At 37.4% G+C, this 24,233-nt stretch overlaps 1 protein-coding gene across 8 annotated transcripts in view; it reads left to right on the forward strand.

Annotated features, from left to right (window-relative positions):
- Positions 1 to 24,233, forward strand: part of myh10 (myosin heavy chain 10) — a 113,031-nt gene that overhangs the window by 35,133 nt on the left and 53,665 nt on the right. For 5 of the 8 annotated variants that reach the window (XM_062970719.1, XM_062970717.1, XM_062970718.1 and 2 more), the window contains 19 exons: positions 1,509 to 1,572; positions 2,751 to 2,849; positions 3,839 to 3,982; positions 4,777 to 4,872; positions 6,141 to 6,259; positions 8,047 to 8,199; positions 8,834 to 9,007; positions 9,889 to 10,062; positions 11,120 to 11,234; positions 14,163 to 14,225; positions 18,433 to 18,626; positions 19,538 to 19,659; positions 19,829 to 19,898; positions 19,989 to 20,149; positions 20,490 to 20,598; positions 20,698 to 20,829; positions 21,621 to 21,827; positions 21,941 to 22,078; positions 23,130 to 23,253. In XM_062970719.1, the coding sequence (XP_062826789.1) occupies positions 1,509 to 1,572; positions 2,751 to 2,849; positions 3,839 to 3,982; positions 4,777 to 4,872; positions 6,141 to 6,259; positions 8,047 to 8,199; positions 8,834 to 9,007; positions 9,889 to 10,062; positions 11,120 to 11,234; positions 14,163 to 14,225; positions 18,433 to 18,626; positions 19,538 to 19,659; positions 19,829 to 19,898; positions 19,989 to 20,149; positions 20,490 to 20,598; positions 20,698 to 20,829; positions 21,621 to 21,827; positions 21,941 to 22,078; positions 23,130 to 23,253 (2,458 nt within the window). The remainder of the gene's footprint in view (positions 1 to 1,508; positions 1,573 to 2,750; positions 2,850 to 3,838; positions 3,983 to 4,776; positions 4,873 to 6,140; positions 6,260 to 8,046; positions 8,200 to 8,833; positions 9,008 to 9,888; positions 10,063 to 11,119; positions 11,235 to 14,162; positions 14,226 to 18,432; positions 18,627 to 19,537; positions 19,660 to 19,828; positions 19,899 to 19,988; positions 20,150 to 20,489; positions 20,599 to 20,697; positions 20,830 to 21,620; positions 21,828 to 21,940; positions 22,079 to 23,129; positions 23,254 to 24,233) is intronic. The other 3 variants (XM_062970722.1, XM_062970723.1, XM_062970724.1) reach the window with 1 other exon arrangement.

A 24,233-nucleotide genomic window follows, 5' to 3' on the forward strand; every position in this document is an offset into this window, starting at 1 on the left:
CAAATCTAAGCTACATTTTAAAATCTTTAAAAAAACAATTTTCTCAGAATAAAGATTATTCTTGCAAGTCTTAAAAAAAGAAACAGAAGTAAAAACCGAGATGAAATAAAAGGTGTAGAGTAATAGAGTTTATGCAGAGGTGTAGCAGAAACAGAGTAAGAAAGTAAAACCCAGTCTTCAGGGCGTAGCCAGAAAAAAAATTTGGGAGGGGTTTTGAAAATTTCGGGGGGGGGGGTTGAACCCCTAGCACATACCCCTCCCCGCTACAAACCTGTCAATATCTGCTTGAGATAGTGCCTGGAGGGACTCTTAATGTTTTGCATCTCATAGACTTAGCATGGGGATTTGGTTAACCAGTTAAAATTCATGAGTAAACGAGATTTTTTTTTATAACTTGAAAAATTTCGGGGGGGGGGGGGGTTTGAACCCCTAACCCCCCGTCCCTCGCTACAGGCTTGCCAGTCTTAGTAAGTTACCTAATTTGCTTCTCCAAGTAAAAGAAAATTTTGCAGACAGTCTCAGCAAAGAGCAACAAAACATTCCTTTATTTCAAGGCATCCATTTCTGTACATAATAGTGATTTTTTAAAGCTCTTATCCGCTACCTTGAATCTTTCATCCCATTTTAAATTCAACCAGCAATAATTTTAATTTCAAAGTGTTATAAAAATTGAAACAAATTAAAAGAAGGGAATAAGGCCCAGGTCCTTCAATAAAAAACAATACAGTACTTAAACACCCATTTCTACACCTTGACTGCTTTGCAAAGAAGACACAAATATGCTTTGATTAACCATAAAAAGGAATCTTTTACATTAAAAATTGAAGAAACAACTAATAAAATGTAACTATAATTGAAAACATAAAACTTGTTACTTGATTCTCTGCTCTCACACTGTGTAACATTTTTGAAGAGATGCCACTGACAAAGTGATAGGGAACGCTGCTTTTATCATCTATTGCATGCACTTGAGTATGGACCCATCCTGTTAACTGTCACTTCGGTTTCATTGCTTAGTAGCCTGTTGTGCTAATATTTTATGGGAACGGCAAAGATGATGTGCATATAAGTAGAGAAACCTTTCTGTGAAAAATGTCAGCATCTGTTTCTTCTATTTTTTTCCCTTTAATTCTGCACGGAATATAATCACTATTTTTGCAATGAGTAACTTAATGAACTCCAGATGGTGGTTTATTTATGTATAAAAGTAATCTTAAGTACTGAGGATTTTAAAATTATGAGTTAAGAGAAAGTTGGTCCCCCAGAGGAAAATGGATGGCAGATTTTCACCCAATTGAAATGAGGCAATATCAAAAATCCACTAAATCATGAATATAGGCATTGTTGTGGCTAATAGCTTTTGAGCAATTATTAGTTTATTCCTAATATTTTTGTTATATTGATATTTATGTTTTGTGTCATATTGCTTTGAACTTTATTTTTGTGTATACTATTCAGAAGCCCTTAAAAATCAAAAATGAATACATCTGTTTGTTTGTTTTCTGCAGGGCAAATTCATCAGAATAAATTTTGATGTTACTGGTTATATTGTTGGGGCCAATATTGAAACATGTATCCTGTTTTCAAAAACCCACATGGTAAACTAATGAGTGTATAGAAATTAAATTTATGGCTGACTTTGTAGACAGTTTCTAGTTACAGGCAATGATATTGAGAAAATTAGGTCACCTAGATAATTTCATTTATGATCTATAGAATAAATGCTAAATACATACCAGTTTCTGGATAATGTAATGTCATCCTCAAAAACATTACAACAAACTTATCAACAATTACCCCGACTCACTAAGCTAATTCAAAAACGAGATAAATTTATCCACTTGGACAGCTATAATATTGTGATTATGAGGCAATGTGTTGTCTTAATTTATTGGAGTTGTGTTACTGGGAATGGATGTGGGATGTATTTGAAAGTAGTAAAGTTAAAAATTCTACAAAAAATCACTACTTAAAGAGATCTAGCTTATCAGTAGATTAAAGACTTAACATGAATGTTGTCAGTGTTGACCATTCAGATTGCTTACCAGTTGAAGCTCAAAACTACATAGGCTTCATTTCCATATTATTTCTTTTGTCTTACGTCTTTTTAGTAGTGATACTTAGCTTCTTGAAGAATTTGTAAAGTCCCTGTGCTATATATCTAGAGACTGCCTTCAGACTCAAGCTCTGGATCTCACTGAAGTGTTTTCAAATATTTCCTCAAAATTCCAGCTGTCATTTCCTATTGTTGGGAAGACATCAGTAGGATTCCTCTGTTTATGTCCTCAAAGCCAGCGTATATGGTGCAAGATATGCCAATGTTAGTCTATCCAAGCCAGAACATAGGTAGTTTTTAATTAGCAGTTTTACTTTAGTAGTGGTCCTGCACTCCTTACCTCAGCTTTGTTCTCCCCACTTTGCTATTCCTTTCCATATACATTATCTATTTTATTATATAGCCTTTAAAATGTATCTTTCTGAAAACCATCCCCCCTGCTATTGTGCCATCCTCATTACTATTAAGTATTTTTTTTCTCTTGGTTCTTCTAATCCTCTTCCAAAACATATACCATAAAAGGTATCTTTCCATTCCTTGATAGTCTGATGCTAACAAAAATTGAATATGTGGGGGAAAAAGTGAGATGGTAAGACAACACAGAGCATTTTATTGCCAATTTAGAAACATTTTGCTTTTTTTCATGATAAGTTGCACTGTTGCCCATTAAAATCCTTAACTGCTCTGACTTAAGACTTATTAGAAAAATCTCGTGCTGTTCGTCAAGCCAAAGATGAACGGACCTTTCATATCTTCTACCAGCTACTAGCTGGGGCAGGTGAACACTTGAAAGGTAAGGCAACACGTATTGGGATATTTAATTTAAAAAATGAAAAGGAGTCAGGTCCTGTAAGAGGACAGTGTGTCCACTAACCCCTGGGGTTTCCAACGCTTGCTCTAAAGCAGGCCTCTACAACCTGTGGCCTGCAGGTGTTTCGGCCCCCAACTCCCAGAAGCCCTAGCCAGCTTGCTCACTGGTCAGAAATTTTGGGAACTGAAGTCCAAAACACCTGGAGAGCTACAGGGTTTGCAGGCTTGCTCTAAAGAGAAAAGACTGCATGTTTTTCAATGGATGTTTGCACTGAATCATTCTAAGATATTTTGAAAAAATGATTGCTAATATGTTCTGGAAGTGGGCAAGTTAAGGTGTTTTATTGAGAAAGCTACAGTAGTGCAGGCATCAGTAAAATGAATATGGCTGATATTGACTGATCCAGTTGCAATGTTACTACATAGAATATACCGTTTGAGTCCTTGGTTTGGCGGAAACACCTCAGCCTTGAGTTGGACAGTCAAAGAAGTGTTCAATGAAGTGTTGGCAGCAACTGTCATACTATGCTGGACAGAAGAACACTCAGGCTGGGCAGAGTGCCAAGTCACTTGCCAGAGAGGCAAGCTGTTTACACTTCAGCGCAAGCATTAATGACCTCTTCTCAGTAGTACAATAATACTGTTTTATTATAAATAAAGATACTCTTTGAGAATAATTAAACATGTCCTCATGTCTCTCTTGGAATATTGCTGGTCTAGTATTTTCCTCTGAAAAGCTGTGTTTCCTGTTTCTTGAGGGAAAAAAATCTGAGTTTTAATAATGTATTGAAAAAAATCCAGCTATAAATTCCAGGGAACTGGTCAATTTCAAAATGTATCATTGTGAGTGATTCAAATGCTTACGTACCATGATGTCTTCTGGTTGATTTAAATATGGATAAATAAATATATAGATTTACTAGTACCCAGATGTCCTGGGGGTAAAAAACCTCTCATTTTTCTCCATCACAGCCGACTTACTCCTTGAGGGGTTTAATAACTACAGATTCCTATCCAATGGCTACATCCCTATTCCTGGTCAGCAAGACAAGGATAATTTTCAGGAGACTATGGAAGCAATGCATATCATGGGATTTTCTCATGATGAAATCTTGGGTACGTTTGACAGAAGTCACAGTGTTTGTGTATTATATCTATGTCTATGGTATTCCATAAGAGTGTGGAATAGTACATCCTAATCAACTCATCTTAATAAAAATAATCAGAGATTATCTATTTGTTATTATTATTTATTAAACTTATATTGCATTTTCTTCAAAATGGAACCCTAAGCTGCTCACATGTGTTAAAAAAGCTTACTCTAATTAATAATTAATAGAGAAAATTGCTGACCTGAAGGTCGGCAGTTTGAATCCATGAGATGGGGTGAATTCCTGTTGCTAGCCCCAGCTTCTGCCAACTTGTCAGTTCAAAAACATGCAAATGTGAGATCAATAGGTACCACTTTGGCGGGAAGGTAATGGCACTCCATGCAGTCATGCCGGCCACATGACCTAGGAGGCGTCTATGAACAACGCTGGCTCTTTGGCTTAGAAATGGAGATGAGCACCACCCCCCAGAGTCGGGCTCAACTGGACTTAATGTCAAGGGGAAACCTTTACCTTTACTTTTAGTAAAAATTAGAATACAATTAAATCTTATGTCAAAATACTTTAAAATTAGATAAAGTCATTTAAAACCATGACAACAATTAAAAACAGTGCAGCACACACAAATATAAACACATGGCCATTCCTGGCCAAAGTGGATCTGAACAAGTGTTTGGACCGAGCACCATTGCCATACATAGCTAATTACCTTTCTTCATTAGAGCAAAATAAATTATATTAAACAAATATAAATGTGTAAAAACTACTTAATCAAATTCATTTATGTATTTTTTGCCTCAGCTATGTTGAAAGTAGTCTCGTCAGTACTACAGTTTGGTAACATATCCTTCAAGAAGGAACGAAACACTGACCAGGCATCTATGCCAGAAAATACAGGTATACATTTTTATGGCTACATTTACCTGCACTATACAGACTTTATTCACTGGTTTGATGCATAACCTATGAAACATGACTAAATATCCCTTTTTTATTGTCAGTGATGAGCAGTTGTAACATTAACTAGTATTCATGTAGTAAGAAACTTGCATTGTTCACTCCTCACTCCACAGAATCTCTATGTTAACATACTATTTTTTTCTCTCTGAAAAAGAATGTGAACTATAACCTCACTAAGCACTTATAGCAAAGTCTTTAAACCTCTAAAATGAAATGGTATGTGCAGTTGAATCAGTTTATTTTACTTGGGTCTATATAACGTTTTTACTGCCAGGGACAGTGATTCTGAAGCCAAGCATGATTTTTAGATGAAATTGAGACTGTTAAGTGCTATATTTAGACGCTCTGAGTGTCCAAATGACAATGTGGTGTGCATAGCAATGACTTTATCATTTCATAGTATCTAGGGAGGGTGGGAATCTTCTGGTGCTAGTGTTTTTTTTTCTTACATTGCTGGATGAATATTATGATTTCTTTTAACAAGACAGTCAACATATATTAAAAACTCAGCATACCTAAGTTGCTTGCTATCTGTAAGTATTCAGATTTAATGGCGGGGGGAGAAGGATTTTCTGATGTTTGGAAGCTAATTCATATGGTAGGATGTGATGGTTATGCAGCCACCAAACTTGTAAGTGTATCAAGTAAAAACTGGTAAAATTGCAAGCACAATCATATTCAATGCATTTTCTCAGTCTAGAAAGGTTATTGATAGACTCTTTCAGCATTTAGTATTTTCTGCAAGGTTACAGCATTTACTCTGGTACTACATCTTGTTGCTATGAAAAACTAATGTAATGATTTTCATATTATGGACTGGAAAACACTATAGTTCTTTGGTGGCTCATCAAGGTTTCCAAAGTAAGAGCAGAAGTAGTGGAAAGCTTTCCTGAATACCATCTTGCCCACCGCCTCTTTTTTTTTTTTTTTTTTTTTTGCAGAGTTTCAATACAAAGCAGCATGAGCTAGTAAGGTTGTACCCTTCATTGTGCAGTGAAGCACTGTGTCCCAGTGGATGTGCACAAACTGAGTTTCAAAGCTAGGACACACTTCAGCATGTAGAGTTCTGTGGCATACAGACAAATGTTAAACATGTTTATATGAAAAGGAAAAACCACTATTCGAGAGCATTTTTTAAGTATTAATCTGGTGGTTCAGTTCTGGAGGCACCTAATGTTAACTGACTGCAATGTTTGTGTTTGTAGTTGCACAGAAACTCTGCCACCTATTAGGAATGAATGTAATGGAATTTACTCGAGCAATACTTACTCCACGCATTAAAGTTGGCAGGGACTATGTCCAGAAAGCACAAACCAAAGAACAGGTGAGCTCTGATATGGAGAACGATGAAAATTGTTGCACCTGAAATAGTTATGTTTTTAGCCTGAATTCTTTTACACTGCTTCTCTTTGCCATGCGAGGTGGTGCGGTACTGCGTAATTATAAAAATGTATTTAAAGACTGCTTCAAAACTTTTCCATTTTGTTGAGAAGTTAGTTTGGAATTAGCTTTAGGGAGTGTGGTAAGGAGCCCAGCTACCAACCTAAGGGTAGTAGACTGGATGGAAATTCTATTTGCTAGTATATTTGTAGTTATCAGAGGTGTATACCCATATTGGAGTCTGGCAAAGATTTTGAAAAAGCTTTACATCCTTCCCCATTAGCTGCAGTGAGAAAATCAACAAATAGGTACTTAAACGATTCTCAGTGAATTTGGTTTAAGGATTTAAGGAAATAAGCACTTCATAGTTCCTTCTGAGTGAATGAAACCTGCCAAATTTCAGGCAAATGCATGGGTTTCAAGTTGGTATTTCTGATATTTAAAAAGAAAAATTATTCAGAGTTCCCAATGTTATTGGGTGGCATTGGATTAAATTTATAAGTTGATTTGCTTGCTTCTGATAGGATTAAGCCTGCCAAATATAAGAAGGACAGGTAGAAGCCGTTTTGGGCAAGGAAACCTTTAAAGTTTAAGGCGCAGGAAATAGAATTAATTATCCCTCTGGTTTTAGAAAGAAATTTTTTATGCAATGGAGATGTATTGCAGTGATGGCCTTAGTGAGTATGTTCACTGCTTTCAAAATGATAGGGGCAAGTATCAATGGATACCTGCCCCAATAGTTTCAATGATAGAAAAAGAGGTTTTAAGGAATTTGTTTTCCCTTCAGTATAAATCAGAATCATGGTGTCTGATTTCACAGAGCTAATGAATGGATTCCACTTCAGAGAAAATATATAAAATGTATACACTATATAGTGCAAGAGTTCTCTAAATGGAGGAATATTTTAAATCGTATACTTCTTTTATTTATTATTTGCTGTACTACAGTAGTCTGTGATGCTCAACTAGGGTTGGGACTAATTGTGGTTCTCCTTAAGATATAAAGTAACTTAATCTGCACTTCTTGAGCTAATGCACAAAACAGAACTAAATTCTTCTTTAATTTTGCACTTCTTTTAAAGTTTTTAATCCAGCCATTTAAACAATATATACAAGCAGTCCCTGTGGTACAAACATGCAACTTACATATGACTTGTAGTTAAGAATGAGACAACAGGAAGTGAGAGAAATCTACCCCTCGGTAAGGAAATTTATTCCTGAAAGAGTTATCATGTGGAAAAGGTGTTTCCACTGAAGATTTCTCACCAATCCTTGTTTCCACAACAAGCCCCCAAATCCCACCCAACTTCCTCAAAGCCTGCCTCTTACCTTTCCCCAAATGCCTGTTGGCAGAAAAAGGTCTTGACTTGCAGTAGGGGTGGGGCCATCCTGGTCTCTCTTCGGAGGGAGTAATTACAGCTTGCCAAAGGGAATGTTAGGGGAATTGTATTCAGTTGCCTGTCAATTTTTATGTGCTAATGCAAATGTTTGTGCATAGTAGTAAGTGTTATTCTTTAGGGCTTTTTTCCTACTTTTGCCTTCCCTAAACTAGAAAGGTTCTTGGAAATATTGACTCCTTGGGAAGAAACAATTCCTTTCCATTTTTTCCATAATATTCTGAAACTTACTGAGAAATAGCACTTAGCCTTCCTGACAATAGACAATCCTGACTGAGACTGATGGAAGCATTAGATTAAAGAAGGTTGCCTTAATATACTGTTTAATTTTCAGGCAGACTTTGCGGTGGAGGCATTGGCAAAAGCCACATATGAACGCCTTTTTCGCTGGCTTGTTCATCGTATTAACAAAGCTCTGGATAGGACCAAGAGACAGGGAGCTTCCTTCATTGGCATCCTGGATATTGCAGGATTTGAAATCTTTGAGGTATTAAAATAGACTCCAATACTTAACCTATTTATTGCTTTTTGTTTAACTGCCAGTATTTTATCTATCCACAGTACCAGTTATGTGTAGATGATTATGCAAGTGTTTTGTAAGAAAAACTTTACATTGAAACATCTGGTAACTTCAAATCACATTTCTGAAAACATGCTGATCTTTGCTGTCTCTGTATTTTACAAAAATGGGTTTTTGTAAGGCCAGATACTTTATTATGAACTTTCTAACAGTCTATAAAGTGTCTGCGCAAGTGCAAAACCTATTTGTGTGAAGGCACAGATGAGTACTTGAAGAACCGCTCTTACTGGTAAGCAAACCTTTTCTTACAAGCTTCATTTTGGATGGACAACTATTGCAGTCAAAGGAGTCACATTTTTTGTCTCCCACTGCTGCTACCAGTGTTCGATTAGCCACATTCTTCAGTGGCTGGTCCTTCTTTTCTAAGTCTTATTAAACTGTTGATGAGTTGCATTTTCTGTTTTGTAATTGGTTAGTTTTATCGTATGTGTATCTCTTTTTGCATATTCTCCAAATACGCATTAGATGGTTTGCCCTGCAAAAGCTACTAATGTGCATGTTACAAACCTTTAACCTAAAACTTTTTGGATGTCTTTCCCAGTTAAACTCCTTCGAACAGCTTTGTATCAACTACACCAATGAGAAGCTGCAGCAGTTATTCAATCACACGATGTTTATTTTGGAGCAAGAAGAATATCAAAGAGAGGGCATAGAGTGGAACTTCATTGACTTTGGACTGGATCTCCAACCCTGTATTGATTTAATTGAAAGACCAGTAAGCTCTTATTCGTAACATGTTAACAACCTAGAGTGTTTTCAGCCAATATGTCCTACCTAAAGCATACTGATTAAAGGTTGATCTTTTAAAGTGTACCTATCTATTTTGGCAACTTCCTGTTAACAAATCTAACAGCACACGCACACACACCATTGTCTTATGGCTTTTATTTATTATCACATGTTTGTTCAAAATTGAACTGATCAGTTTGGCTTACAAAGCAAATTTGAAGATGCAGAACTGAACTCTGAAGTATATTAAACAATGAATAAAATGTGGATATTCTAACATTCAGTATTTATTTCACTTTACGGTCACCAGGTTTTTTCCCTCTTGTTCTGTACCTTACATTGGGGGACCAGTGTGCTGTAGTGGTTTGAATTTTGAACTGGGACCTTGGGATGCCTAGGTTCAAAACAGCACTTTGCTGTGGGAATGCATTAACTGACCTGCTCCCAGTCATATTCTCTCAACCTCAGAGGATGGCTGTGGTGAAATTTGCTTTGACTAAGTCTTGCCAAGCACCCTCCCCACTCTCTCACACACACACCTCCAGGATAGGGTTGCCAATAGATTGGATGTTGACTTGAAGTTAGAAATATCTTATATAATTCATAATATGTCAATCTTTATGATTTTGAAATTGTATCTCAGATTATTTTACTTAGCTTTAGCTAGATATATCTTAGAACGCAGATCATCACATTGGCTGGGTTGGTTGAAATTAGCATCTCTTGCTTTATCACTCTTCTCTCTTATATGCACACGTACTTGCATTGCTACATTTTTTTCTCAGGTTAAACAAAGATTGGAACAGCACATATAAGAGCAAACTGAAACTAGTAACAGTATTTTTTTTAAAAAAAAATCCTTTTCAGGCAAACCCTCCTGGTGTATTAGCTTTGCTTGATGAAGAATGTTGGTTTCCTAAAGCAACTGACAAGACTTTTGTGGAAAAACTGGTCCAAGAGCAAGGAACTCATTCCAAATTCCAAAAGCCTCGGCAGCTGAAGGACAAGGCAGACTTTTGCATCATTCATTATGCAGGCAGGGTAAGAATTACATGCTATGTGTGATTCCGGCCATGAAAGCCTTCAACAACACATGCTATATGCTTGCTTCAATTTTTCAGAGTATCTCATTGGGGGAACTGTGTGAAGCTTCCTTGTGATTCATAGTAACTTGTCTCTTAAATTGTTGTTGTTTTTATTTAGGATTGAACAGTACATTCTGTTCCATGCAAAACATTGTGAATGCTGAAATCATTTAAAGTAAGCCAATTTATCACACACAAATTGACCTTTCAATTCACTAGAGGTAGAACATTCCTTATCAGAAATTCTGAAATCCAAAAATATTCCCAAAATCGTCCACATAAGTGGCAGATATAGTGACACCTTTACTTCCTTATGTGGACACAAATGTTGTTTCATGCACATTTTAAACATTTATTGTATATAAAATTACCTTCAGCCTTTTTGGTACAAATTATAAAGAGTGCACTTTTTTCCACTGCGCATTACATTCACCAACAAATACTATTTTTAATTTTAGACTTTTGAAAATGTATGTGCGCATTAGATGCGATGACACACTAGATTTGAATAAATACGGTAGTAATTGCACTGGAAAAACTGGTTTTCTTCTGAGATTGTAATTCTTAGATAATTCACTTTCTTCTCTATTGGAAATCCTGATATTTGTGTCAGTTTTACTTCTTCCCCTTAATGTTTTAGTTATCTTTGTTTTTTGTTTATTTTGTATCCTGCCACGTCTCCTATCCTTGTAGTGTTTTCAGTAATGGTGCCATACTGTTTAAAGGGCCCATAAGTAATCAAAAACTGTCATCAAATTGTCCGCAAATGCCTGGGTCTTATAATTTTGGCTATGTGTACGTAGTCCATCTGCTAAAGTTGTTCAAAAGTCCTGCCTCCTGCAATCAACAGATACATAATGAAGATTTGTTTTCTTGTTATTTTTTGGGGGGGGGGGGGGCGTTCAGTAACTATACAAAGTAGTCTTCCAGAGGTGTTGTGAGGAAGAAGCACCTTTCCTTTTCCAAGAATCAGTTGGCATTATCTTCTTTGTTCTCTATTTATGTAATTCTAGGTGGACTACAAGGCAGATGAATGGCTTATGAAGAACATGGACCCTCTGAATGACAATGTAGCGACCCTTCTGCATCAGTCTTCTGACAAATTTATTGCAGAGCTCTGGAAGGATGGTAAGAATTGGCTCTGAATTGTCTAAGAGAAACTAATTTAATTTTGGGAGAAATGTATATATGAAAATCCTAACTCATGGGTTATAGCAGGAGTGTTGTGAACTGCAAATTATTCACTTTTATATATTTCTTGGGATGGTATGGAGGAGAAATCCTTTACCAGCGTTGTTGTACTCTGTATCTCTGTATCAAATTTTCTTAACTGCAGATTTGTTTTGATTAGTTTTAGGACTTTGCATCATAATTTTTTAGATACATGCTTGAAAATCTTCATTAGGGGTTTCATATATACAGTAGAACCCTGGTAGTCCGAGTTAAACGGGCGGACCTCAGCTCGGTCAACTCTGATCACTCGGATTACCAGGCTTCCTCTCGGTTCGGCCGCGGTTTGGATCCAGAGGAGCTGCAAGTGTCCCCGAATCCAGGCTGTGTCCGAACGGAGGGGAGGCCTCTTCGTTGGGACGCAGGCTGGATCAGGAGGAGCTGCAAGCTCCTCCGAATCCACTCTGTGTCCCAACCAAGGGGAAGCCTCTCCATTGGGACACAGGCTGGATTGAGAGGAGCTGCAAGCTCCTCCGGATGCAGCCTGTGTCCCAATCGAGTGGAGGCCTCTCCGTTGGGACGCAGGCTGGATCAGGAGGAGCTTGCAGCTCCTCCGGATCCAGCGTGCGTCCCAACAGAGAGGCCACCCGCCCGCCTGTGTCTCGGTTCCTTTGTCACACCGGGGGCCGGCAGCACCGGCGCCTGGCATGGCGAAGGAGCCAACCGTGCGTGTTGCTAGGTAGGTAGCAAGCTACCTAGCAACATGCAGGGGCCGCTCGCCCCTTGGGAGGTGCCCCTTGCATGTTGCTAAGTGGCTTGCTATCTGCTTAGCAACACGCAGGGGGCACCTCCCAAGGGGCTAGCGCCTCGTGCGTGTTGCTAGGTAGCTTGCTATCTACCTAGCAACATACACGCCAGCGAGCAGGTGAACGGGGAGGGCCTTTGCGGCCCACCCCGTTCACCCGCTCGGATCGCACGGAGGCTCAGACGAGTGGGGCTTGGACGAGCAGGGTTTTACTGTACTTGTATATAAGGTGTTTTTTTTTTAAAAAAAAATAGACAAAAGAAATCAACTCTCCAAACATTTCTGTTGAATTGATATTGGCCTTGGGGGGGGGGGGGGGGGGACAATGATTGCAGCTTTTTGGCACTTCCCTGCTGTCAATGCTTCTTTTAGGTTCTCCTGGGATGGACCAAGCTCTTGCTTTTCTGTACTCTACTCAGAGAAGAAGATGGTTCCTCCCCCCCCCCCCCCCCCCGTTTTCTATCATATTTTTATATAATTTAAAACAACATATAAGGAAAGGTTACATAAACACACATTGCTCAAGATCTTTCTTGGATCAACTTTATCAATTAGACCATTTCAGCCAAATTGTAGAGTTTCACCCTCCAGTCTTGTGACATAGTAGTTGTATCTTTCAGTTTCTGTACATAGAGCAGTCTGGCTGATGTAATCATCTATTGAAAAAAAAATCTTTCAGATATTTTATCTCATTGATTATCCAACTAGAAGAGTTCTGGTTTCAATTGAATTTTAGTTTCCAAAATTTCTTCTAGTAAATGATGCATCTCAATCCAAAATAGTACATTTTGGTTAATCCTTATGGTATCCAGTGCCATCTTATAAAATGTATCTTAAGTTCATAAAAAAACTTAAAACTTTTAAATCACAAATTCTCATTGTACTATTTGAATGTTATGTCCAATATTTTGAGTCCACTGAGCTTATTTGTCTTCCATTTCCATTTTCAACCACAGTTTGCACATTTTCAGAGTTAACTGTTCCTCATTAGTACACAGTTGAATATCAAACTCTGATTTAGTTATTTCAAAAATCGTAAAGTTATCCTGGATATAACTGTATGAATACTGATGTAAGTTGTATCCTTCCATTTTTAATTCTATTAGTTTTTTTAAAAAAAAATTAATAATTGAGGGGGTGGGAAAGGTGTGGCTGGTAAGGTGAGTGTGTCCTTTAAACTTGGGAGAGTCACCCATCTGATACAAGGCCTATTATTATATCCATCTTCTTCTTCCCCATTATGTAATATCCTGAGGGAGATAGTGTTGACCATATATCCATCTTGATTAGTTGAAATCTGTAGTCTTTGTGAATGTGCCTAATTTCCTTCTAAAGCTAACTAATATAATGGTCATCACCACATTCTGTGGAAGCAAATTCCATGGTTTTTGGACTTCAGCTCCGAGAAATCCCAGCCAGCTTATTATCTGTTAGGATTTGTGGGAGCTGAAATCCAAAATATCTGGAGAGCACAGTTTGAGAAACTCTAGGGTACAATATTTCAAACACGGCTACAAACTAAAGTATGCTTAAAACTGACTTGGTATATCGGCAGATTTATGGAGCCAGATTCCAGAGCACATAATAACTGTACTATGGTTTATGTGACTACACATTTATCAATATTATGGAGCAGCAAGTGTACATGTGCCTGCCATGATTAATGACCAAATTTCTGTTATTTTTTTCTTCATCTCTCTGTAGATGCATCATGAGAACTGGGCATATTCTTGTATGTCCATGTCATATTCCAAGTGTTGTAGAAGATGTGCAGGGAGGTTCTTGCCCCAATATGCATAAAATGTTTTCATACTGGAGAGCCTGTATGCATGAACACTACTGATGCTCTTATGTCTATGCATTTTAAGTAACACTTGTTATATAGTATGGAATCTTGGTTTTATGTGTTTACTTATAGCAGCTTCTATAGGCAGTGATCAACCTAAAGTTTCATGTCCGATTTAAGACCCAGTGGTCCAGGTGCTTGTTTAAAGCTTGCTTGTACTTCTAAATAGCTTTATCTTTACTAACTGGAATCTCTTGTGTATTTGCTCTTTATTCTTGCTGCTTCTGTGCCACAGAGCTTCACATTATTCAGAGAGCCTCTTTCTATGACAATGTTACTGACCTTCCTGAATCACCAGGTGAATGAATTAAAAAAACGAATAGGCCTCCTAAATGCAGGGCTTGAATCTACAGGAAAATTGTGTTTTGCTTGTAGGCCAGCATGGACCTTTCATTTCATCCTAACTTTAGCTTTACCTTCACAAGGCAAGCGTTCTTGTGTGCATACTATTCAGTTGCTATTGCATACATGAAACTGTCTCATTTTATGTACTGCACTTTAAAGCAGCTTTGAAAATGAGCAGCTGCATTTTGAAACGCAGGCTTGTTTATCCAACATTCGCAGATGACTTTGGGTATTTGTAACAAGGAATATCACTGGATAACCATCTAAAGTGTCGATGTTGTCTGTATACAAGTAATTATACAGATGTAATTATATATAATGCTTACATGTACAAAAAGCTTAGTGGCCTCTACATAGGATGTTGCATTTTTGGAGTTAGTGTTGAATAGTGTTTTGTTTAGAAAGCTGCTCAGATAGATTACTGTTAAATGTTTAGATTCAGCATGGTGCTGCGACTTGAGGAGACCTGAAGAAGATGTGGCTCTCCAGGGTGTTTGGGCCTTCAACTCCCAAAAGCCCTAGTCAGCTATTCTAAGGGCCACAAGTTGTGAAGGCTGGGCTTGGGTGTTTAACTGTGACTCTAGAAACACATTGGGTTACCTAAGGCAACTTACACTCTCAGCTTCAGAGGAAAGCAAAGTCAAACCTCCCTCTAAACATATCTTGCCAAAAGAACCTGATAGCTTTGCTATATAAATGAGAAACAACTTGAAGTCATTCAGCAATAACTATGGAAGTGGGTAACTCTATTCTTGGGTTAATAGGTTCAGCTACTGTTTATACCCATGTGAAAGTTGAAGGCAGGTTTGGGGACCAAAATTATTAATTTTTATGTTCTGTGGGTAAGTTGAGGGAAAAGTTTGAAGCTCTGCACAGGTCTCCTTATATCCATCCTGTGGAGACATTGAGATCACCATTGCTGCCTCAGAAAGTCAGCTAGCTTCCTCTGACTGCTGCCATTTCCCTACAAAGGCATTAAAAAGACCTTTCACCACTCTGCTCATAGAAGGGGATAGCAGTTTCTTTTCTGATAAAAGTGAAGGTGCAATATTAACTCATATCAAAGTTGGACCATCCCTTTATCTGCATAGAGCAGAGAAAAGTGGATAAAGAAACCTCCTCTACTCTCTTTGTTGTGGCAACACTTCTATTGTTTCTGAATGCCTGGTCAGGAAAACTGGTGGCTCTTTATTTATTTATTTATTTATTTATTTACATCACTTTTACCCCGCCTTTCTCTCCGAGGAGACTCAAAGCGGCTTACAGTAAATAGGCAAAAATTCAATGCCTAAAAACAATGTAAAAACAACAATTCATATAAAACAATCTACAGAACAACAGTTCATATAAAACAGGTACCATTACAAAATAAAATCGCATTATATAAAATTTTAAGAATGTCCAAGTCTTAGGCACTATCATGCCTCAGCAGGAAGAGCAGAGTGGACCAGTGGTTTTACAGTAGGCTTTTCAAATGGACTCTTCACTGCCTGCTTGTCCTCAGTTGTTTGCAGCTGCCCCCCTTGTTTCCACCTACTTTGATGAGACAAGCAGGCTGGTTTAGAACAACAGAGGTAAGGTATAAAACCCCACAAACCTGCTTAATTGCTGCCACTGTTTCTTCACTCACTGCTTCTGCAATGGGATCCACCCGAGTTGTTCGCTCTCCAGATCCCTCCACCGCAGCTGGAATATCATCTTTTTCCTACCTTCTTCAGTGCCTCTTTGCTTGGGATTAGCAAAGTGGCAGTTGGTCCTCCAGATGTGGTGGAGGAATTCAGCAGAAATGATAAGCAAAGAAATAGCACCTGCGAAAAAGGAAGATGTGGTGGATTTCTTGCCTACCCCTAATTTTCTGCCACTGGCCTGCTTTTCTCCTCATAGAAGGTAGAGAAAAGGAGGGAGAGGGCATGGTAAAGAGAAGCCAGGAACGGCATTCAAAAGTTGAGAAACCAGACATCTCTCCAAATTCAATAGAAGAATTTCTGCAGATGCAATGGGCAAAGAGGCAGTGGTGAGGGAGACTTGGGGTGTTACACACTGCAGTTCCTCACTGGTACTGGTCTGCACGTATCCTCAGAAAAGGAAAAGAGTAAGTAATGCCCCAAATTTCTTTCATGCAGGTGGTTGACCTGCAAAGAATCCTTTTAGGGAGAGCCGCTTTTAAAAGCACCAATGTCCTCTCTTTTGTCCACCAAGGCAGGGTAGCTCCAAAAACTATCTTGCTGCTGCCATCACCCATTTCCTGCTCAGGCATTTAAAAAAATCAGAAAAGGTGCCACAGCAAACAGAAGTATTTTAGTTGTTTTTTGGGAATAATTCTTTTGACCTGTACACAAGTATTTATTATAGATGTGCACACTGCTCATTTTTCCTTTTGGGAACACTTCTAAATGTTATAAATCCCAAACTCTTAATAGAAAGAAATCCCAGTTGACTAAAAACTAAAAGATCACCCAAATTATTGTGAGTCATTAAATATCTGGTTTTTTTGTGGAGTGTGTTAAGGCAGCTTGTAAATAAACCCACAAAAAGGTACTAGATTGAAAAAATAAATCACTGGTCTTCCTGGTGGCTGTCACAAAGTAGACAGAAAGGAAGTGCTGGCATTAGCACTTGGTAGCCTTTGGCAACTTTCAGAGCACACCCTTGGATCCTCATTTTTCCTTTCTGACTCTATTCGTTACAGGTGTTGGATAGCTAGTTCTAACAACTGTTTAAAATGTCCTACAATAGCCTTGTGTAGCCTCACACTGCAGTACTATGGGACATGAAAGTAGTAGTATCTGTTTTGTAGCTACAGTAGAGTCTCACTTGTCCAACATAAACGGGCCGGCAGACTGTTGGATAAGCGAATATGTTGGATAATAAGGAGGGATTAAGAAAAAGCCTATTAAACGTCAAATTAGGTTATGATTTTACAAATTAAGCACCAAAACATCATGTTATACAACAAATTTGACAGAAAATGTAGTTCAATACTCAGTAATGCTATGTAGTAAATACTGTATTTACAAATTTAGCACCAAAATATCATGATGTATTGAAAACATTGACTACAAAAATGCGTTGGATAATCCAGAATGTTCGATAAGCGAATGTTGGATAAGTGAGATTCTACTGTACTTGGCACTGCTGCTCCAATCAGGTTGCCAGGATCCACTGTTATAAGGGCCCAGTCACAGAGCACTTTGCCTGGCCCCCTCAGAAATCAAAGCTGATCTGTGGAAATTTCTGCCTTTTCTGAAATAGATTTCTATGTTTCTGTTCTAAGCTAGTCCCTTAGAACTGGCTTAAGAAGTCTGCTTTGGTATCATAGTAGCCTTTAAGGAAAGTTAAATATCCCTAGTGCAGTGGCTGGATAGATTAATTTGAAGCTGAGTTTATTATGCATATGCTTTTTAAAAAGAAAATTCAGCATAATAGCTATCTTAGATATATAGTATTTACATAGTTGTATTTTTGACACATTTCCTCCTAGTTTAATATATTGTTAGTTTGATTTATATAATCCATGAAAAAACCAGTATGTTCTCCATTTGGTTCCTCAAACATAAGCATAAAACAGATCTAAGGTCTTATAAAAAAAAAGTCAGACCTACAGCAAAAATGTCAGTTACATGACTGTAAATCAAGCCCATAAACTTGGTATGTGGCCTTGTAGAAAGGAATGGAGTTAAATGACCTATGGCTTTATGACTTTATTTTTTATCTTGTAGTGTTTAAATGGAAATACTTCATGTTTAGTTAAAGTCAAGCAAAAATTTGGGGATGATGAGAATGGTTTGCAAAGTTGATACATTTTGAATTTTTTGACGCTATAATAAATTAGTCCATATTGTACATGCTATGTTCCCACTCAATTCTTTGTGGCTAAAATTCCTTTTATGTATAAGAAGGGAATGGCTTTGGTGCACTTCAATAGTACAATTGTAACGTTTGTGCTTCTTACTGCGTAATTGCCAAAGCTACAGTATTCTGCCTGGTGCATTGCTTTCAGTCCGGCTGCTTCCATACATGCAAATTGCTTTGCCACAGGTTACACCTTCCACCATTTGTCACACAAAGCATTTATTGCATCTCTGAATTGCCTTTTCTTAACTGCCACTCTTTTTGAACATGCTAGCTTCTACTTAACTTTATGTTCTTGTTATCTACAGTGGACCGTATTGTGGGTCTAGATCAAGTCACTGGAATAACAGAAACAGCATTTGGCTCAGCTTACAAGACCAAAAAGGGAATGTTTCGTACAGTCGGACAGCTATACAAAGAGTCGCTTACCAAACTGATGGCTACACTCCGAAACACTAATCCTAACTTTGTTCGATGTATCATTCCAAACCATGAAAAGAGGGTATGTTTTAGCCTTGTTGGAGTTTCAGTTCAAAATAAAGTTCTCATTTTTCTTTTTGCGTAAAGAAAATAGATATCTGTATTTGCAGAAAAAAATAGCACTTATACTCTAGAGTAGCTGTTCTCAAACTTGTGCTCCTCAGAGTCCCAAGGTGGATCTCTAATTGGTTAAACGATTTAACTCAAAGAGTGCTCACCAGTGGAGTGTCACAAGGGCCTGACCTGGGCCCAGTGTTATTCAACATCTTTATCAATGGTGGTATCTAGAGCACAGCTTCTTAAACTGTGGGTCCTGACTCCAGATGGGATCCCCTTGGCTTAATTTTGGGCTTATGACAAATTTAGCAGCAGTAAAAGCTTTCTAAATGCTATCTAGTGGTAGTTTTAGACATTAACACAAATCTGTTAGCAGTAACATACAGTGTTTGTTTGTTTGTTTGTTTATTTATTATTTATAGCCCCCCTTGGGGACTCAAGGCAGCTTACAATCCCACACTTAATTTTAAAAGCAGAATACTAAAGTTCAAAAAAACAAGTATTATAGTGTGGTAAAAAGAGATTAAAATATAATAAATACACTTAAAATAGCCTTTAAAATTTACAGTCCCTCTCCCTCCCAAAAATGGGTGGGGGGAAATGCTTTAGCTGTACTACATAAAAAGGAAAAATCAGTCTATTTAGCAGTCCTTGCAAATACTGATTTATTACCCGTAAATGTCTGATTTTATACCTATTTTATATATACCTGTATCCCCAGGGTCGCATAAAAATTCTTGGGTGAAAAGGGGTCAGGTTTAAGAAGCCCTGGTCTAGAACGCCCCTTTGTTATTGGTGATGTTTTTTCAACATAGTGTGGGTAAATTAAAAAAAAATGTTATCTTTTCTTTAACTTAACTTTGCTTCCAATTTTAGGCTGGAAAACTGGATCCACACTTGGTTCTAGATCAGCTTCGATGTAATGGCGTTCTAGAAGGAATAAGGATTTGTCGGCAAGGATTTCCAAACAGAATAGTATTCCAGGAATTTAGACAAAGGTACTATAATAAGTTACTTTTTCCTGTTGTAAATGTGTATGTGTGTATGTGTATGTGTATTCCTCATCCTCTTACTTTTCAATTACTTAATCAAATTTTTTCAGGGATCAAGTCAAAAACTATGTGTCTGTATGTCTTGATAATTCTAACTTTCTTGATTAATTTGTAGGTATGAAATCCTGACTCCTAATGCAATTCCTAAGGGTTTTATGGATGGGAAACAAGCTTGTGAAAGAATGGTATGCTATTGAGTAACAACCTTATATTAAAAAAAACACGTTCTTGTTTGTCTTTACTGTATAAAACAAACCTCTGTGACTTTTACATAGATCAGATCATTGGAGCTCGATCCCAACTTGTACAGAATTGGACAGAGCAAGATCTTTTTCCGAGCTGGTGTTTTGGCACATCTAGAGGAAGAAAGGGACCTGAAGATCACAGATATCATTATCTTCTTTCAGGCAGTCTGCAGGGGATATCTTGCCAGAAAGTAAGAGAATATAGAAATTTAGACAACATTTTTTTCATAATCGTTTAAGAACTTAGTTTATTTGGAGGCACTGTTCCATAATAAGATGTATGGTGACTTAATTGAGAGGAAGCTTCATGTCCTTTGTATTTTAATATTTGTTTCTGAATAGTTTCTTTATATATTGGGGCAAGCACGCTGATGGAATAATTTTTTACTGCCAGGATAGAAGCATAGTTATTTCCCCTTCCATTTGGATATAGCTTTCTAATGTTCAATCGAAATGTTTTGAAGTAGCTTTAAATAGCAAATATTTTTGCTACTTGGGACAAAAAAATATTCCTTTTGTGGTTGTCTTTAGGGCCTTTGCTAAGAAACAGCAACAGCTGAGTGCCTTGAAAGTCCTTCAGAGAAATTGTGCTGCCTATCTGAAGTTAAGGCACTGGCAATGGTGGAGAGTCTTTACAAAGGTATGACCCCCCACTTCCCTGCCTAGTAAAGTGCTGGGATCTTCAACAGCAAAAAAAGTGATATTCCGTGCTATGGTCTCATTTCTTGTACTAAAACAGGTAAAGCCTTTGCTTCAAGTTACTCGTCAGGAGGAAGAACTTCAGGCTAAAGATGAGGAGCTGCTGAAAGTTAAAGAGAGGCAGATAAAGGTAGAATCAGAACTTGAGGAGATGGAAAGGAAGCATCAGCAGGTCAGTAAAACTATTTTCTAGAAAGTTATTCAGCTGTGTAAAAAAAATAACATGTACCAAAACATTTGATACCAAGTGTATTTTATTGCCATGTTAATATAACACATTCTTTAGTTGTCTGTCCAAATAAATCATACTCTGACTTCCTATTTATTGTACTTAGCTAAATCTTTGAAAAATCTGATACACGTTGAATGTAGAAATGTTAAAAAGGTGTGTGACACTAAATGAATAAAAAATTAGTTATTGCACTCTTATTTTACTTGGTCTTGTTTGAGAAACAACCTTGGGGAAAAAAGACCTGAATCTCAAATATTGCCAGGGACATAAAGCTGCACTGTGGAATGCCACAGAAATGCACATCAGTCATTTGGGAATATTTACATATGTCCCAGTCCACTTCTACAAATGTGTGATTTCTTTTTCTCTTAACTGCAACAATTCCTCAAGAGTAGTAGACGGGCTTTGGAAAGGAATCTGGAATAGATTGAAGCTATATTTGCTCTTCTCCGTTTATTCTCAGAAAATAGCCCTCTTTTCTCACTACTAACAACTGGAAGGAAATAGTAAAGAATGTATTGCTGCAGGAAAATCCTTCCCACAGTAATCTTTGCTTAGAATATTTTTTGTTGTTAGTGGTAGAAACTCTTGATGTCTGCTAATTTATTAGGGCCTTTTTAAAATATGGCAAATGACATTCATCTATCCTTTGCCAAGATAATTTTCCATAGATTATCACTTATTGTCACCATATTGAAAATTATTGACAGCCATTCTTGTCATGTTTGTAGTTGCTAGAAGAAAAGAATATTCTGGCAGAGCAGTTGCAAGCAGAGACAGAGCTCTTTGCTGAAGCTGAAGAGATGAGAGCCCGCCTAGCTGCTAAGAAGCAAGAATTAGAAGAAATCCTACATGATTTGGAATCTAGGGTAGAGGAAGAGGAAGAGAGGAACCAAATGCTACAGAATGAAAAGAAAAAGATGCAAACTCACATACAGGTATTTCTCCAAGCATGGATGGTAGTTGGAAATTTTAATTTAACTATCTGAATGTAGTGGAAATTCTGTTTGTTTGTTTTTTTTACAGTACAATCAAGTTATTTTTCTTTCAGGACCTGGAGGAGCAGCTTGATGAGGAGGAAGGGGCTCGGCAGAAGCTGCAACTTGAGAAGGTAACAGCTGAAGCCAAAATAAAGAAGATGGAAGAAGAAATCTTGCTTTTAGAGGATCAGAACTCAAAATTTCTTAAGGTGAGAAGAGACTGTGCTTCATTCTTCTAATATTACTGAATTGGAAACAGTAAAGCAATGCATGAACTGTGACTGAGATGGATTTGTCTTTGCCCTCACAATAAAAGCCTTCTGAGCCTAAAGGTGAAATGTTGCCTTCCTACATCAGCATCTTCGGATTGAAAGACCCTGGGCAAGTGTTTCCTGTTCTGATTGGATTTATGGGAATATCTATATATTTGGACGATAGCTTCACAAGAGGGGATATATTACAGTTACATTACAGCTAAAAAGCTGTTTCACTTCTTTTTATTGTTGAAGTTTTACCTGCGCATATTGATAAAAGCCTAAGGAACTGTACCAGCATAGGAAGGGATAGGATGTGTGTGTTAATGACGGCAAAATCAGTAGAAATGAAGATAACAAAGCATTGGAGAAATCTGCTGCATTCAGCTGGCAAATCATGTTTGCGTTTCCTCATCATTGCTCTGTGACCCTTGAAATCATGAGCATAATTCATTAGCAGGATTCCAGCCAAAGTGTATAATATATTACTCTGCTATTGATGTTCAGATATGATGTTGTGGTGGACATTGTAATCTGCCAGACTTCATAGAATTAAAGTTTACTCAGCAGTAGTTGGTCCTCCTCAATTAAAGATGAATTAAAGACCTTGAGTTTTCATTAAAGAAGATGGTCTGCCTGAGATGCGTCTGTTGTGGATAGACAAGTGAAGACATTTTTTGAATCATACTGCCATCTCCTGTATATCTAGTAATATCTCAATACAGGTAAAGAGTTATGTTAGAAGCTCTAAAGGACACTTTAGTGGTGTGTTTCCTTCTAACTATTATGCCTGTCTAAACTAACTTTGATTCTTTTCTGCCTTCCTAGATAGCGTTCTAAAAGTTGCAAGGAGCATCAAGCAAATAAAATGAAAACTTATGGCTCTTATCCTCTCAAAATTAGCATTTATTGTCATGCTGCATGAAACTCAGTCTGTAAGGCCCATGTTTAATATGCTGGCACCTTAGATGTGCTATTTAACAGTTGCTTTCTCTTTCTCAATTAGGAGAAGAAATTAATGGAGGATAGAATTTCAGAATGTACTTCACAGCTGGCTGAAGAAGAGGAAAAGGCCAAAAACTTAACTAAACTCAAAAACAAACAGGAAATGATGATCACAGATCTGGAAGGTTAGCACTTTCACTTTTTGTCAAATGAAGGAGCTATCAAAAATTTGCTAATGTTGCAGAATAGAAGCAATTTTCCTTTACTTCATGAATATGTAACATTTTCTGGAACATAGGGTTCAATAATATTTGGCTACCATGTCACCTGCCAGTTATTAAGATGAGCATGTGGTCCAAAAAGATTTAGTCAAGCATTTTTAAGTTGTCATGAATCAGAAAAAACATGTATTAATGAATGAATTTGATGCTTTTATTAGTTAGTTTATTGGAAACCCTTCAGCATTATACTCCCCAAAATAATGAAATAGTGGTATAGGATATTAAGCTGTCTTATTGTCCTTCCAGTTATAATGTTTTTGTTTGTAAGCTTTCCTTTGTCCTAAGAAAAGAGTTGAATCTGTACAAGCAAAATAATAATAATAATAATGCCAAAAGATCTCAGCCGGCATTTGGAAACAATAAACATTGACAAAATTACGATCTGCCAACTGCAAAAAGCCACCCTACTGGAATCTGCGCGCATCATCTGAAAATACATCACACAGTCCTAAACACTTGGGAAGTGTTCAGCTTGTGATTTTGTGATATGAAATCCACCATGTCTATCTTGTTTGCTGTGTCATACTGTGTTGTTGTGTCAATAATAATAATAATAATAACTTTATTTTTGTATGCCGCCTCCATCTCCCCCAACAGGGACTCAGAGCGGCTCACATGGGGACTAAGCTCTAGTAATCACATTTAAAACATCATAAGAAACATCAATTAAACAACAGCCATTGTAATAAAACAATTTAAACAAGCATAAAATCAAATCAATATCATTTAAACACAAAATAGTAACAATCATAGTATGCCAGTAAAAGTCCAATATAGGACATGAATGGGCGGCAAACAAAAACTGATAAAAGTGACTAAATTGAAATAGAACATACATAAAAAACATACCGAAAGCGGTGGAAATCAGCTACAAATAATCAGAA

Source organism: Anolis carolinensis, chromosome 2 (genome assembly GCF_035594765.1).
Source record: "Anolis carolinensis isolate JA03-04 chromosome 2, rAnoCar3.1.pri, whole genome shotgun sequence".
Lineage (NCBI taxonomy): Eukaryota > Metazoa > Chordata > Lepidosauria > Squamata > Dactyloidae > Anolis > Anolis carolinensis.